General features: G+C 35.6%; 3 protein-coding genes, 1 long non-coding RNA gene and 1 pseudogene across 4 annotated transcripts; 2 read left to right on the top strand and 3 right to left on the bottom strand.

The window, feature by feature from the left end:
* The first annotated feature begins 265 nt into the window (after window positions 1-265).
* LOC125468339 lies at window positions 266-1,414 on the top strand. The gene is made up of 2 exons (XR_007250733.1): window positions 266-922; window positions 990-1,414. It is a non-coding gene; the product is annotated as an uncharacterized LOC125468339 (long non-coding RNA).
* A 3,085-nt stretch (window positions 1,415-4,499) lies between these two features.
* On the top strand, window positions 4,500-5,703 carry LOC103940670. The gene is made up of 2 exons (XM_009350829.3): window positions 4,500-4,924; window positions 5,220-5,703. The coding sequence occupies exons 1-2, from the start codon at window positions 4,672-4,674 to the stop codon at window positions 5,474-5,476; spliced, it is 510 nt and encodes a 169-aa protein (XP_009349104.2). The 5' UTR covers window positions 4,500-4,671; the 3' UTR covers window positions 5,477-5,703.
* A 1,660-nt stretch (window positions 5,704-7,363) lies between these two features.
* On the bottom strand, window positions 7,364-13,454 carry LOC125480497 (annotated as a pseudogene).
* On the bottom strand, window positions 13,304-14,628 carry LOC125468345. Its single transcript, XM_048563999.1, has 3 exons — window positions 14,553-14,628; window positions 13,950-14,296; window positions 13,304-13,715 (listed from the first exon to the last, which is right to left on the bottom strand). Exons 2-3 carry the CDS (start codon window positions 14,292-14,294, stop codon window positions 13,530-13,532), a joined length of 531 nt encoding a protein of 176 aa, XP_048419956.1. The 5' UTR covers window positions 14,295-14,296; window positions 14,553-14,628; the 3' UTR covers window positions 13,304-13,529.
* Window positions 14,547-15,399, bottom strand: LOC125480500 (protein ALP1-like). The gene is made up of 2 exons (XM_048591444.1): window positions 15,084-15,399; window positions 14,547-14,998 (listed from the first exon to the last, which is right to left on the bottom strand). Exons 1-2 carry the CDS (start codon window positions 15,208-15,210, stop codon window positions 14,547-14,549), a joined length of 579 nt encoding a protein of 192 aa, XP_048447401.1. The 5' UTR covers window positions 15,211-15,399.
* Between the last annotated feature and the right edge of the window lie 254 nt (window positions 15,400-15,653).

Consider the following 15,653-nt stretch of genomic DNA (forward strand, 5'->3'; position numbering starts at 1 on the left):
ATGACTTGGATTAGTATGTTGATGATGTGGCACATCAAACCATTAGATATATCACCCATGCACCGTTTAGAATAGTCTTGACTCTTGAACTTTTCTACAAGCTTCTTTTTTTTTCTGCACATTTCCTTTTATTAAACTTAGTAAATCTGAAATCTCTTTGCAAATCCCGCGTAAACCTTGCCGGCAGACGTCTGATACAAAAACCACTATAACGTCTTCTAGGAAACTCGGAATCACAAACCGTAAAATTCCTCTAAAAGCTGACTTCCATATATTTCCAATGGTATAAAGCTCAACAGCTGGTTCATTCTGAGGAAGTACAGTTTAATCTGTAAAGTCGGCTGCACAGCTTCTGCTTCCAGCATACCAAACTCATTTCAATTGCAAAAATGCTCATTTTTCTTCTTTCTTCATCTTCACTCTTCAAATCTAAGAAAAATATAAAACTAAATGAAACGAACTAAATTCACTCACAAACATAACAAAAATCTAAACTAAATGACATTGAAATGTACGCAATATTGGTCATATCAACCATCATCCAATCTCAACCGTTAGATTCTACCCTAGTCATCCTTCCTCCCGAGTCGACTCCTAATTCCAGAATCAGTCACTCTCACTCCACGCTGTCCGTCCCTCGAATCCAACTCTTAGTCGTCTTCTCCTCCGTCATCATGACCAACACGACGGCACCACCCATCCTCCTCGACGACATCCCACTGGCTCGGTTCTCTCCTCTTCAACAACATCACTGCTGGCTCGATTCTCTCCTCTTTAACAACCTTCACTCATGTTTCTTGCCCATTCGCAACCTGTATAATCCATACCTTCCTTAGACCCAAAATCTAATTCTCTGATCTCACATCGCCGCCGCAAATCCATTGCCCGCCCGCCCGCCATGGGCACTCCATCACTCTCAAGGGTAAAGCTTTCAAATTTTCTTCTGATTTGCGGGTTTCAATTCGAATTTTTTACTCCGGATGTTGCAGAGCGCAGGTGTGTTCTCTGGATTCACACGGCTATGCAAGGTCTTGTCGGTGGTGCTCATTGGATACCACATTGTAGTTCAGCTTCTCCCTCATGCTTGTCGGTGGTATTTTTCTCTCGGTTTGGGCACCTTCATTGTCCAAATTTTGGTTTGTTGACTTGTGAATTGAAAATTTACTAAAATGTATTGCAAAGTATTGCATAAATATGTGTTTATAGTAATGGGTTTTATGAAAAATATGTGAAATTTAGTGTTTTGAACCGTTTGGTTTTGTGGGGTTGATCTGAAAGTCAGCTCCGGTTTTTCCCCTTTCTTGTGTGGAATTGGGAGTTTGTAGCAGAGGTGATAATGTTGACCCAGTTCCAAAACTTAGAATTAGGTCCGGTTCCAAAACTCAGAATTGCTATACCCGCCCCCGCCCCGCCCTGTTAGATTTTTAAACGGATCCGGTCCGGTCCTTCCAAATTTGGGCCCAACCCGACCCGACCCATGCCCATCCCTAATTAAATGGGCCAAATTGACCACGTATTTTCTTTGGTTTTTTGTTTTGGAGTCCATTTTGTATGAAAAGCCCTTAAATTTAATCCAAAATGCTCCTTTGAAGTTTGTACATTTTATTAAGATGTTAATGAAACCGCTATTGTTTCGCCTCAAAACTTCACCTCAGGATGTAAAGAGATGGTTCCTCGTATGTAGAAAGATTCCTCCTAGTTATGCTATGATTTTGTATATAATTTGTGGATGTCATCAATATGTCAACGTACGTATGACATAACCATGATGAAAGTTTCCACAACTTATAGGCGGCAATTCTTACTAGTTTCCCCCACTCGAGTAGTTCGGTTAAAATCGCAATGCCCCAAAAATTTGCATTGACAATTTGACATTGATTTTTCTATCTCAAACAACTTTCAAACTCAAAAGAAAATGGTTGACCCAGTTTTCGGTTGAGATTAAAGTATCCGTCCAATCTGAATCGACCCATTGACTCCTTTATCAATCTTTTTTTGGAAAGGTATCGATCTTTTTTGCTTCATTTTTTTGGGAGGAATTAATGTTTATGAATTTGTTAGGTGTTCGCTTCCGTAGTGTTAATTCACAAGTTCACTAGGAAAGTAGAGAAACCACGTACCTAAGGAATCAAACTTTATATTTTTGGCTTTTTATCATAAACGGACTTTGAAATTGACTCAAATCGTTAAAATTGTCACTGAAATTGAAAAATAATAAATGTAATCCCTGAAAATAGGTGTTACAAATTAATGTGGTCATTCTGTCACAATTATGTCAAAAGTTCTGTTATGTATTGGTGTAACACATAAATACCTTGAAATTGAAAATCGATCAATATAGTCCCTGAAAATTGTGTCACAAATCAATTTAGTTATTCCGTCACAATTTTTTTGAAAATAATATTATGTGCTGATGTGAGTAATAATTAATTTAAAAAATTATCCAAATACCTTTTTGCATAGTGAGATTATCTCAAGGCAGAGCTCGCCGTTCTCCGCGTCACCAAGATCACCGGAGGAGTGCCAAGTTTTGAGACTATTGATCGCCTAAATGTTGATAGTGGTGTCACAAAAATCGTAGCCAATCCAAGCTATCACCGAAGTGGGTCTTGATCCTGGTGCAATTCGATGAAAGGTGTAAAGATGGGTGTCTTGAGAAATTTATTTTTTCAGAGAAAAGGAGGTGAAGGCTAACCATAGATGGAGGTATGAGTGTGAGTTCGGGTAGTTGGTGATAACTTTTTTTAATTAATTATTAAATTATTAAATCTATTTCTAATTTATTTTTAATTTAATTAGACTTGCGGGACCTATTTTTGTGTCACACAGCACATAACAATTTTTTTTTTTTTATATAATTGCAAAGGAAGGACCATTCTGACGTGAGACACTTATTTCTAGGACTACAGTGATCGATTTTCAATTTCAGGGATCATCTTAATGGTGTAGATCAATTTTAGGGAACATTTATGATAATGATTTTTTATTATAATATATAGAAACCAAAGAAAAATAACTAACTGCCCACTAGGTGGATTTTGAGATCAATTTGAAACATGTTGAAAAATTACTATTTTATTCTTATTATATTTAATTGTTTTGTTTTGAAACTCTAATTGGAAGAAGAGTATGTCTTGGTATTGTGAAGCTTTTTAGGGTGTTTAACTTAATATATAGTGAAGCTTTTAGGGTGTTAACTTAATACATAGAAATTCAATTTCATATTTTGCATTCACTTTCTGTTTTTTTAATTTTTCTCACTTATTCAACCATTTACTAACTAGTGTTGCTATTTCCACTCCAGTGTCTTATTTCCTCACCCACTTTTTAATGAAAATTTTAATTACAAGTTTATTCATCTGTAAAATGACCAATAAAAACCTTAAAAGATAACCCTCTGATCACAAACAATTTATCTACCCTTAAACCCCAACTCACCTGATAAAATCCCAGTGCAACTTAGCTTGAAATCGTTTCAGTTCCACACATTTTCTACATTTTTGCAAATTAATTCTCCTAAAAATCTTGAAGACGAAGATGAACCCAAAAACCAGGTAACCATAGTTTGACTCTTCTCTGCTTTCTCCGGCCACTGTGCGGTTCAAATTTAATGTTTTTGTTGTGGTTGGATGTTTCAACAATGGATATCAGCATGAATTGATATGTAATATGGACTTGCTGCATATGTATAGATGCAAACATTTCTATACACAAGTGTGGAAGAAGAATTGAGGAAGGGTAGTCTTCTGTAAAGTGTATTGAGTTTGATTAGTAGAAAAAAAAAATGGTGCAAAGTCCATCACTAAGCGCTCTAAAATTATTTCACCAGACAAGCTCGGAGTAGAGAGAGAGTGCTAATGAGAATATTTTAGGAATAAAAGTGGATGAGAAAATAGCATTTTAATTTTGTAATTTTTTATGACGGGTGAGATTATAATATGAGTGGAAAAATAAGACAATAGATTGGGTCTAGTAGCTCTCTTAATAACTTCCTCCTAAGTACATGCATAGAGGAGTGGAGGTTGCTAGTAATACCACCGATACGCTTGATATAGACAGCTTTAGGTCCCTTAAATAGAGAGACATAATTAGAAGGAAGCACATCACATACGAGTCCTTGCTAGACTCTGCAATTTGTTACTATATTTTTGTTAAAACTGGAGGCTTAGCAAACTTATTTTTAGCCTAGTTAGTTAAGAGTAGTGTGATCTCCCTTTTACACCCAAATTCAAATTCTTCTTCCGTAGTTCAGACAAGATTAATTCAAATACCACTCGAATCAATAACAAAAACAATATGGATATTTCTAATCCACATCACAATTAATTTGATTCCTTAACTCTGGTGATTAGGAAACACAAATCTCATTCTTGACATAGCAAAGCATTAAGCATGAAGATTGAGACAGAGAGGGAGAAATTAAGATACATAAGTGGAAGAGTGACTCTTAGGGGGAGACTTAAAAACTTAATTAGGACTTATTTTCTTCATCGTACCCACCAACGTTGAAAAGGTGTTATAAATTCGGTCATTTTGCATTACTTAATTGGCCTACAAAAGCACCAACTTACTCATTCTAAATTCACCACAATCTCATTCTTAAGTTTCATCCTCCTCTAGCTTCTCAATTTCACCCTATCGTCCTCCAGTTGTTGCATTTGATAGAGAACAATGGGTTCCAATTATGCTCAAATTACACTAGCAATGGTGCTAATTGCTTCAATGCTGGCGGTTAGCACAGCCAACAAGGATTGGCAGTATGGTAATTACAGCGGTTGGGGCTTCAGCCATGGCTCATATCACCCCAATAAGACCCAAGGACCAAACAAGATCGTTGTTGGTGGCTCAGAAAACTGGCATTTCGGATTCAACTACACAGAATGGGCTTTGAAGAATGGACCATTTTACATCAAGGACACTCTCGGTGAGTATCCATTTTTCTGTGCATTTTCGGCTTTACTTATTGTTGTTTGCAAAGATCTTACTTGTTTAGCTCCCCCCCAGGTATTCAATTCTTGTTGCAAATTTTATCGAAAACTTTGAAACATAACATGTCAAGCAGTCGACCTAAAATCAAAAAATATCGCCCACTTAAATTCTAATGTAACTAGAATGTTTTCTCTGCACAATTTGTTCACCATGAGAAACGCTTTTTCTTTTGTTCATAGAATTGAACAACTATAGTTACATGATAAAATGGTGTTTTGCGTGTTTTGCAGTTTTCAAGTATGATCCACCGAATAACACCACACATCCTCACAGCGTCTACTTGTTCCAAGACTTTCGGAGCTTCTTGAACTGTGACTTGAGTCGAGCAAGAATGGTGGGAAATCAAACACAAGGAGGCGGAGACGGCTTTGAGTTTGTTCTCAAGAGGTGGCAGCCTTACTACTTCGCTTGCGGCGAGCGTGATGGTTTACATTGTAAGGACGGATTGATGAGGTTCCCTGTCTTCCCAATGTTTCGTGGCTACTGATCGATCGATGTTGAAACACAGTATTAAGGCAATGCACAAAACAATAATAAAGAGACTTGGTATGCAAGTTTCTGAGAGAGTATAGTAGATAAGTTCAATGACATAGGTATTGACCATGTCTACTATTTAATTATTATTGTTCTTTAGTGATGTTTTACCATGTAACCAAAAATTTGAAATAGTTTTTGGAAATTTGAAATTGAATGTTAATGGTAATGCTGTCCTAATTAAACCTCTTATATTTCCTTTTCAGAAATAATATTACATTGAGGTAGTGCATTCTCATTTTATTATTGATATATATATAAAGAAGATTATTCTTATAATTAGTGCCTTTTTCTTCAACTCATTGCTTCTCGATTTCAAACCTTGCCTCCTTAGGGTCGATTAGGGTAGAAGCTTTTGCACAGCTGGTTCATGGTAACATGCAATATTAGCAAACAACCACTCAATTTTTGCAAATTCTTACTGAAGGGCATCAAATTCTCCAACAGGAAGGGGCAAGCAAATAATCGAGCAATAGCAAATTTGGAAAATTAGCAAGTTGGTCAAATTGCAGCGATATTAATTGGTTGAAAGAGACCAAGTAATTTTTCCAAGTGAACCCGAAGCTAATCCAATTGAGCAAAGTGCGTGCCATACAATTGAAAAATTCGAGAGTAGGGAAAATTTGTACAACTCGGTGAACTAACTAAAGAGGAAGCAGAGAAGAACAGACGATGTCACCCCACTTTTTAAAAATCCTACTTATGAAGACGAGTTGCCCTTTCTGCAATGCTTCATAAATCCAAGGAGGAGCCAAACAAAGAGTTAGAAAGCCCAAAGGAGGAAGACGTACGACAGAGAAAGAGACGAGGGATGTGACAAGTAGTTGGATTTTCAATTGTTTGATTGAACCAAAGGCTGAAGATTCTTTCATTATAAATTCTTCCAAGAACCCGCTTGAAGTTCACTTCTCAAATTATGGAAGAGAATTTGGAATTGAACCAAAAGTTGAAGATGTGAATGATAAATTCGATTTCACACCAATGGCCAAGATATGGTGACAACGAAAAAAATGAAGAAGAGAAAGAAGTCTCGAGCTTTGAGATTGAAGAAAAGAAAAAATATGCAGCGCCTTATTGTTCCCCATATGATCACCATTTAAGATTGAAGAAAAGTAAAAATCCACACCGAATTTCAAAGCTACAAGGATGGAAGAAAGGGATTAAGAAGAAGATTCATGGAGTTGTTCCCCATATGATCACCATCCTCCACTTAATTCCGGCTTGCTCATGACTATAAAGAAGCGCTTCTTGAGAGACTAACTCAAGCTTTCTTAAAATTTCCTTCACTTTTTGTATTGAGTTTGTGCTTCTTGTTTGCATTAACATTGGTTATCCAAAATTCCGCGAGTTGCAATTTTAACATCCAGACTTATTTTGTCCCATCATGTGCATGGAATTTGTTGTGTTATTGGGTCCATTTTTTTAGTTAGTAAATTAAGTTGTTTTGTCCTTTTTCTTTTTTTTAAGTTCGTTAATTATTCTGTTATCTTTGTCTTGTTAGTTTGTGTCATAGTTCTTCATAAAAAAAATCCATAAAAATTAAAGGATTAACTTCTGTTTACTACATTGAAGTTTCATGGTTTTCAACATTTGGTACATGAAGTTTTTTTCATCCCAAAATCATACCTCAAGTCTTAAATTTGGGATAGTTTCATACATCCGTTAAGTTTTCCGTTAGAACTTCTGTTAACTGAAGACGTGGCGTCCACGTGAACAATGACTGGGCGCCACGTAGATATTAAAAAATAAAAAATAAATTAATAAAATAATAAAAACTAAGAAAAAAATTTAAAATAAAAAATAAAACTTTGTCTTCCTCCTCCCTCTTCCCCCGCCCTCCTTACCCCATTGCATTTCCCAAAACCCCCACTGCCCTCTGTAAAATCCCCAAAACCATGCCTAGAACTAAAAGCAGTACCGAAGGCGGAAAAGCATTAGGAACAATCCCATTGCTCTGCATCTTCCTGAAAATCCTCTTAGCATCTTCGAACTTCTGTGCTTTGCAAAACCCATCAACCACAGCAGTGTATATATATAACAACCTCAGGAATAGTACCCTTTTCGCGCATCGACCCAAAAAGCTTCAGGCCTCCTGGACCAGCGCATCTTTGCATAGCCCATCAGGCATTGCCACCGCATTCGGAATCAGACCCGTCTCCTTCATCTTCATGAATATCTGGTCCGCTTCTTCCGCAGCCTGTGGCGGCTCAGGAACTTCCTGAGGCTCCTCCCTCTTCGACTTGTCGAGTCCCAGCTTCAGCTTTCCAGCACCATCAGGAGCTCCATTGTGTTGCACATCAAATCCTCAGAACCCCGAAATCCCGCCGCAGGCAAAACCAAAGATGGAAAAGCAGCATCGTCAGGAGCGATTCCTGCTCCGACATTAGGAGTAAGTGTGGCAAAGAATGGAAGAGCGAGAACGGGAGGATACGGCGTTGTTGGTGGGTCTGTATGTTCGATCTGGACCTCCGACGCCTCAGAACGCAATTTTTCAGATCCAACGGTGGTGGGTCTGGGTGTTCGATCTGGACCTCCGATCGACGACTCTGAACAGACTCAGTACCGAGTCAGCGTTGTGGGTGGCTGTGGGTTCGAGCTGAAGCTTCATGGAAGCAGAAATGGCCGAACCTGGTGACAAACCACATAATTTTTTGAGGTAACAGGCTGTTAAAAATTGTGGTCGGCGAAATTCGAGAACTTGGAGGTGGTTTTCGGAAACAGAGGTTGGGAAATGGAGTAGGAGTAGGAGGGTGAGGGTGCATAGGACAAATCTAGAGGTGGGTTTAGGCCTAAACATGGTTTTGAGGATTTTACAGAGGGAAGTGGGGTGCGGGGGAAGAGGGAGGAGGAAGACAAAAGTTTTATTTATTTTTTTTAAATTTTTTTAGTTTTTATTATTTTATTAATTTATTTTATTATTTTTTAATATCCACGTGCTGTCCAGTTATTGTCCACGTGGGCACCACATCATCAGTTAACATAAGTTCTAACGGAAAACTTAATGGAGGTATGAAACTGTCCCAAATTTAAGACTTGAAGTATGACTCTGGGATGAAAAAAATTTCATGTACCAAATGTTGAAAACCACGAGACTTCAAGGTAGTAAACATAGATTAACCAAAAGTAAAAAAAAAATGTCAAAGGTTTTCTTTTTCTTAGAGTCGTTTTCTTTTAGTTAGACATTCCATAAGTCAATGATAATACTTTGCTTTTCTTTCAGGGTCACAAGCTTATTTGAATTGGTGTTTTTTATGTGGAACTTCAGTTATTTTATATGGTTAAACAGATTCCTACATGATTATTCTCAGGTTCATTTTATATAGACAGTTAGTATGACCAGCTTTTAACTTCGAGAATTATATGTGAATTTTAAGTGAAAATTTATTGAACATTTGTGAGATTTTGAGCCTCTTGCATATTCTTTCTCGTGAGTTTTAAGATAACATTATCATTCACTAGAACTTGCTTCAATATCTCTCGAGGAGAAATCCTAAGTCATGCAACATTAGGGAGATGATTTTGGCCATCTTTGGGTCGTTTGAGCCTTTCTAGCTAACCTTTTATGTTATATATCCCTAGTTATCCTTTTGAAGCCAAACACTAAGCATTTTCTTTCATTGCCCACATTCCTTATGCATTTAACCTATATTAGCCATACCTTGTAGTTTGAGAGATCCCAAAGTGATGCCGAGGGCGATAAAGGTTGGGTTCTACACAAAGAAGTCGCATGCACCGAGGTACCACGTGTCATATTATATATATATATATTTTTTTTTTCTTCTTCAATCATCTTTTCTAAAGAAAAGAAAAAGAAAACGATAGTATCAAAGAAATTAGGAAAATGGTAGTTTGAAATTGTTCTATTCCTACAATATGAGTCTGGACCCTAAGAATTGAAGATCAAGTTTCAAAAGAGGGCTGGCCAAATTTCATGATGAAGATATCTTGGTATTTCCTAAGTTCTAATTTTTCCTTATCCTTTCTTTCGTAGCCTATAGCCTAGTCTAACATTACAACCCTTGTAAAGACCTTTGGTCTTTGGTGTTGCATTAATTTAAATAAGGGGAGAGATGATATGAAGAGCAAGCTTATGGGGTTTTATACTGCTTATAATGTTTTGAGTGGCACTTTACCCTTTAATGTATGGTTTCTTTGTGAGTGATATTCATAGTGGAGAATTTGAAGTGGAAGCTTTGGTTTACGTATATATGTCTAGGTTGAGTAAGTTGTATTGATATTGGTTATTTCACTCACTACACTTGAGAATCTTATGTAAGGTTTGGATAATTCTATTTGGAAAAGTGTTTAATTCACTTAAGTTTGGTGACCCTTTTACATTGCATTGAGGCTAATTTATGGAAAATCTATTTATTTCTTGTTGTCTTTTACTTTTGTTTTGCTCGAGAACTAGCAAAAGTTAAGTTTGGAGCTATTTGATAATTGCAGTATTTCTCATATTTTCAGGCCAATATCCCTAAGTTTTGCTAAAAATTTATTTTAAAAGAGCTTTATTAGTTTCTTTTCCTTAATTTCAGCCAACATGTTCATAACATTTTTGGTGATAAATCGACTTTCTGGAGGAGTTTTGATGCAAGGCCAATTGGAGAAGAATGTTAAGAGGCTGAATATAATTGCATTTAAATTTCATAATTTTTCATAGAGCCAAATGTTCTAGTTTTGTAAATCCTTCCCACAGAAGTTGCATTCTCGTGAAAACTGCACATCTGTGGGAGAATGAAGATTCGAAGCCTTTCCTGGTTGTTCCTAGTGGCGTGTGATATATTCCTACAAACCTAAGACATAGAGCTATAATGGTTCCTATTTCTCTAGAATTTTCCAAAAGCTAAATCATCCTCAAATCTAGCATGCAAGATAGATAACGTTTTTCCCAAGCCATGAAGGATTCTTTCCTAGTTTATGTCATTAATTGTTTAGGAATTTGTTTTGTTTTATGAGACTTTCTAAAAGACATTTTAGGGTTTTTCTAGTATTAATAAGGCATCTCAAGCTCTTTCTACACATCACCACCACACCATAATACCAATATCACCATCTACGCAATTCGCAAAGAAGAGTTTAGGGACGTGCCTTGCCATGGATTTCGGGTTCTTTCTTTTATTTTTATTTTTATGTGTAACTAGGTTATTTTTTAAGGTTTGTGATAAAGTCCTGACATGAATATTTGAGAAGTACTTTGTTAATTGCTATTTGATTCTAAGCCATGTTATATTCTTAATCTTTGTACACAATTTATTCTAGATTTGAATTTCTAATAACTGGTCACTTTTAGAAATTTTGCATCTAGTTACCAAAATAAATCTATGAGAATGACCAATCAATTAGTTTTAATGGATTTAAGATTAAGTAGATTAGATAAACTAGTAAGGATGAACAATATCAAGTTAGTCTTACTTGGTTGACATAATTCTTGTAAGCTTAATGGGCTTTTGTGTGTGCCTAACTGATAAGATATAGTTATCATGTAGAGATACACAAATCTCGCTACGGATTAATTCATACATTAGAAATAACAACCTTTAACATTGGCTTGGTAATTGGATAGTTGTTGGCTCTAGGAAAAATATATAAGATTGTTGTTGGTGGATTCATAACATTAGGCTTCATTGTTTTTGAAATTCTTCTTGACTTCTGTTTATATTATTTACTTGTTGTTTTAATTTTATTATTAGTTTTAGTCTTAATTCATTATTCATTTAACTTATTTTTTGTTTAATTAAGTCTAGCGTGATTAATTAGTCAAATTGGTGTTAAAGTAATCTCTTTGAGTTTAACTTCTTATTTGTATATCTTACTATAATTGATCGTGTGCTTGCAAGTTTAATTTGGTTTAAATTAATCATTATTTAACTTAGTTTAAAAATACATCAACGGGAAAGATGAAAATGAAACCTAACACTAGATAGGCCCTAGCTAGCAGCTAGCTATAACCATGACCTACTTTTCGTGTAAAAGTCCAGTGATCAAGCGCCAAAATCTGTCTAAATCTTTTGGTAGGTTGGAAGTTGGGATCATGGACCATTTTGTGATAAATGAAGGCATTGAAGAGGTTTTATGTACCTCACATTTTGTTGTTAGCTTCTCCGTGTACCAAATTATATATCTTCAAGTTATTTTGGAGCTAGGGTTTGTTTTTTGAGCAAACGACATTATTTACACTAAGGAGATGGGAGAGTGGGCTAAGCTTCACAATAGGCTAGCAATTATGTGATTCAAATTTGCCTTTGATGACAATCGAACACAAGATCTCTCACTTACGAGTGAAGATAAATGTCACTTGACCATAGTACTAAGGGGTTTCAAGTTAATTTAGTTTCCAAATTTCCAATTGATATTGTTTTTAGTTTCCGTAGGTTGGGGCCTAACGCCTAGGCGGAATCTAGGCTGACTATACAGATTTAAGTAAATCCATTTATATTGTATAAATAAGTGACTATTTATACTAAAAAATATGTAATGTAATTGTATTGACATCCATAAATTGTAAAATAAAATGACATATAAATTGCAATATTATAACATATTAAAAATATGGAGAACACGCATATAATGAGTATTCATCCAAGTATTCAACAAGTTTCTTACAATTTACTGAACAAAATAAAAATAAAATGTAAAATGAAAGTTATCGTTTTTCTGTTTAAGTGAGAGTCGCGACCTAAAATGGTGTCTAAGAAGGTCTAAACGGGCTAGGCAAATGCCTAAAAAAGCTTAGACCCCTTTTTTTAATTTTTAAACTCCTATGCATTATCTGGGATAATAGACAGCCTCCTAACACCTAGACAGGAATTGTTAAGACCGTGGTTATATGTGGATGAAAAATATTAATTGAAATTATGTCTAGTGTCAGCCCTTGTCATTACTTGTAAATAAATAAGTTATTATCAAGTGTTTTACTTTGTTTCTTGCATTGTAATTTGTTCCACTTTACCCCCGAATTCGATTATTTAATTCGAGTAGCAATTCCCCTTGAATTGCATAGGCTTCGTTTTCCAACATCCTTCAAACTTTCGATTTACTTTTGATCTCATTCATGTAAATATCCCCCAGTCCTCAATTATATTAAGTTGGTCTATTTGAGGATTATTTTCGTCCACTTACAGTACGCCTTCGGATATTTTGTAGATGAGTTGAGTTTCAATTCCTCTTAAATTTTTCTCCTTATTAAGGTCTCGTTTGGCAGCTCGAACTGTACTGACTATTTTTGTTGGATATGATAAATAGCCACTGGATAGTACTGACTAAATTAGTCAGGCGTTTGGTACAATATCGGATTAATGACCGTATTATTTATACTGTGTTTGGTGCTGAACCGGATAGGACAAGAGAAAAAAAATAATTTAACAGATCTTTCTTTGTTTGTTGAACTTTTCTCATATTTATACCTATTGAAAACCACATAAATTTTCAAATAACAAAGAAAAATAGTAAATTTCATACATCAAATTCAAAATATTTTCCAATAACATAAAAGAAGGTTCACAAAAAACAATTACAATCGTTACGATATATAATCCAACCACATATCCAAGTTCATAAAATATACAAATGCAAGGTGGTTTCAGTAAAAAACAGTTTGTCCAGATAGCCAAAATATATGCATGCTACTTTTAACAAAATATATGCATGCTACAACTTTTAACAAAATATATTGTTGTTGGTTTGAAATGTCAATTGGGGTTACTTTGTTCAAGTAACATGAGTACAAAGGCTTTTTTCATTGCACCATCCAAAGACGAGAATCTCTTCTCATTCTGTAGCTTTTCAAAAAGGATATTTAGTGCCTTGATTTGATCCTCAATAGACAAATCCATCTTTGACAATTCTGAAACAATCTCAGGTTTTTGATCCACTCCTTTCCCAAAAGCAACTTGTAAAACTTCACCCAACTTATCAACTGATTCAGAAAGCATTTCTTTAAATGCCACAGCAAGTTCATTATCATTAGTAGCTCTCTTCCTTTTCCGGGTACTTGAACTACTGGACCGTCAAGCAACAGAGGGAGAACTAGTCTCCGCCTCATCTTCATCTTCATTAATGTGCTCAGGCTCATTCATCATCTCAGTAGGAGTTGCAGCTCCTACTCCGGTTGCTCGGTCTTTCCCAAAAATAACATTTAATCTGTCATACAATGGAAACGATTTTCCTAGCCAGCCTTCTGCTTCTTTGTTAACCTGCAATGCGAAAACAAATCACACTATCCATAAAATACAAACAATCTTATTTTTTTTCCCTTCAACCTGTCTTGATATAATCAAGCATCTATTTATTTAATTAAGCTGTTATAATGAATGGGGCTAAAGGATATGGTTTGGTAGACACAATCATACTATTAAATTGTATGTAAAGGAACATGTTAAGTAATCAAATATGTAAAGTTAAATTCTAGTATTATGTTAGAGAATTACCTTTACATAGGATTGCCATACTTCAGTGCTATCAACCTCAATACACTTTCGTACATCATTCCATGCAAAACCAGTTTTATTAATCATGTCATAAACTATTGCATAATCTTTTTTCCACCTCCTCATTTTGGACTCAATATGTGGAATTGCCTTTATATTGGCATAAGGACATTTCAAATTAATAGCTGTTTCAAACTGAGCCATTGTTCCGGGTTTGAAACAACCGTTATCACATCGCAAATTCTTAACAACTGCCTCCTCAAGTATGGAGAGCAATGCATCTTCTTCATGTTGTTTCCAAACCCTTCTACTTCCTTTTGGTTGACTACTTTGTTCACTTTCCATTCCTACAATTACAAACACAACATGTGGAACTGCCTTTGTATTGGCATTAGGACATATAATCAATAATGCATATAATTAATAGTAAGTGATAAAAACCATAAGCAAATCATCACACTTTTTAAATAAATACATAACCAGGTCACACTTCGTTCGAATAAAGTATCATAACCGAATACATAAGAAATCACTATTTGTTCAAATAACAAATCATAACCAAATCACAACATGCATATGTAAGAAAATTTAATCAAATCACACTTGTGCACGCCACTCATTGTACATATTCATAGCCAAAGTGTTTCTCCATGCAGTCCATTCTTGTGTAGGTTGAACATTCTCAATCATACCTTCATCATCATCACTACTTTCAGATTTGTCCAAGTTTAGGATTTCATTTTCTATTGGATCAGCTGACATATGCCTTCTAATAAGATTATGTAATAGGCAGCAGGCTGTCATAATCCTAAATTGTGTTTTAATTGGGAAAAATGATGGACCTCTTAAGATGCTCCAACGCATCTTAAGTAGTCCAAAACATCTCTCAATGACATTTCTAGCTTGAGCATGTTTCATATTGAAATACTCCTCATGATTAATCGGGAGTCTTCTATTTCTCCACTCCGAGAGATGGTAACGCACTTCCCTATACGGTGCAAGGTATCCTGGACCATTTGTGTACCCACCATCCACAAGGTAGTAACACCCTAACACACAAAAAAAATGTATATTACTATATATAAGAAAAATGAGGATTCAAATTACTAATATAAACAAATAATCTATTGTTACCCGTGGGAACTTTTAATCCTGATGGTCTACTTATGGCATCTCGGAGTACTCTAGAATCAGATGCCGACCCTTCCCAACCTGGGTACACAAATATAAAATTCATGTCCACATTATAGACTCCCAACATATTGGTCGCAATCTCTCCCTTCCTTGATCGATATCTTGGTTTATCTCGCTCAGGGACATGAACGTTAATGTAAGTCCCATCCAATGCCCCCAAGCAATTCTAAAAAAAAATCATTAACATTATTATGCTTAATATATTTAATTACATTAATTTTAGAAGTAATTTTTATAAAATATGAAGAATACCTCAAACCAATTCTATTTAGGATCTGGGTAGGCATTAGGAATGTGACACACCCCGACCGAGATCAGGGCGTGCTGGCCATCACACGAAGGTGACGTAGCCATGTGCACGTGCGGAAGTTAATAGAACAGTAATAAAAAGTACGAGTAAATAAAAACCAACTAGCACACAATGTACTAATACAAGTGCTAGCGTGCGAGTCACAAATTCAGAGCCAGACAACAGCAATCCAAAAGAAAAAAAAATAAGCGACAATAGTA

Source organism: the organism of the source record quoted next, unplaced genomic scaffold (genome assembly GCF_019419815.1).
Source record: "Pyrus x bretschneideri cultivar Hongxiangsu unplaced genomic scaffold, Pyrus_bretschneideri_v1 Contig10, whole genome shotgun sequence".
NCBI lineage: Eukaryota > Viridiplantae > Streptophyta > Magnoliopsida > Rosales > Rosaceae > Pyrus > Pyrus x bretschneideri.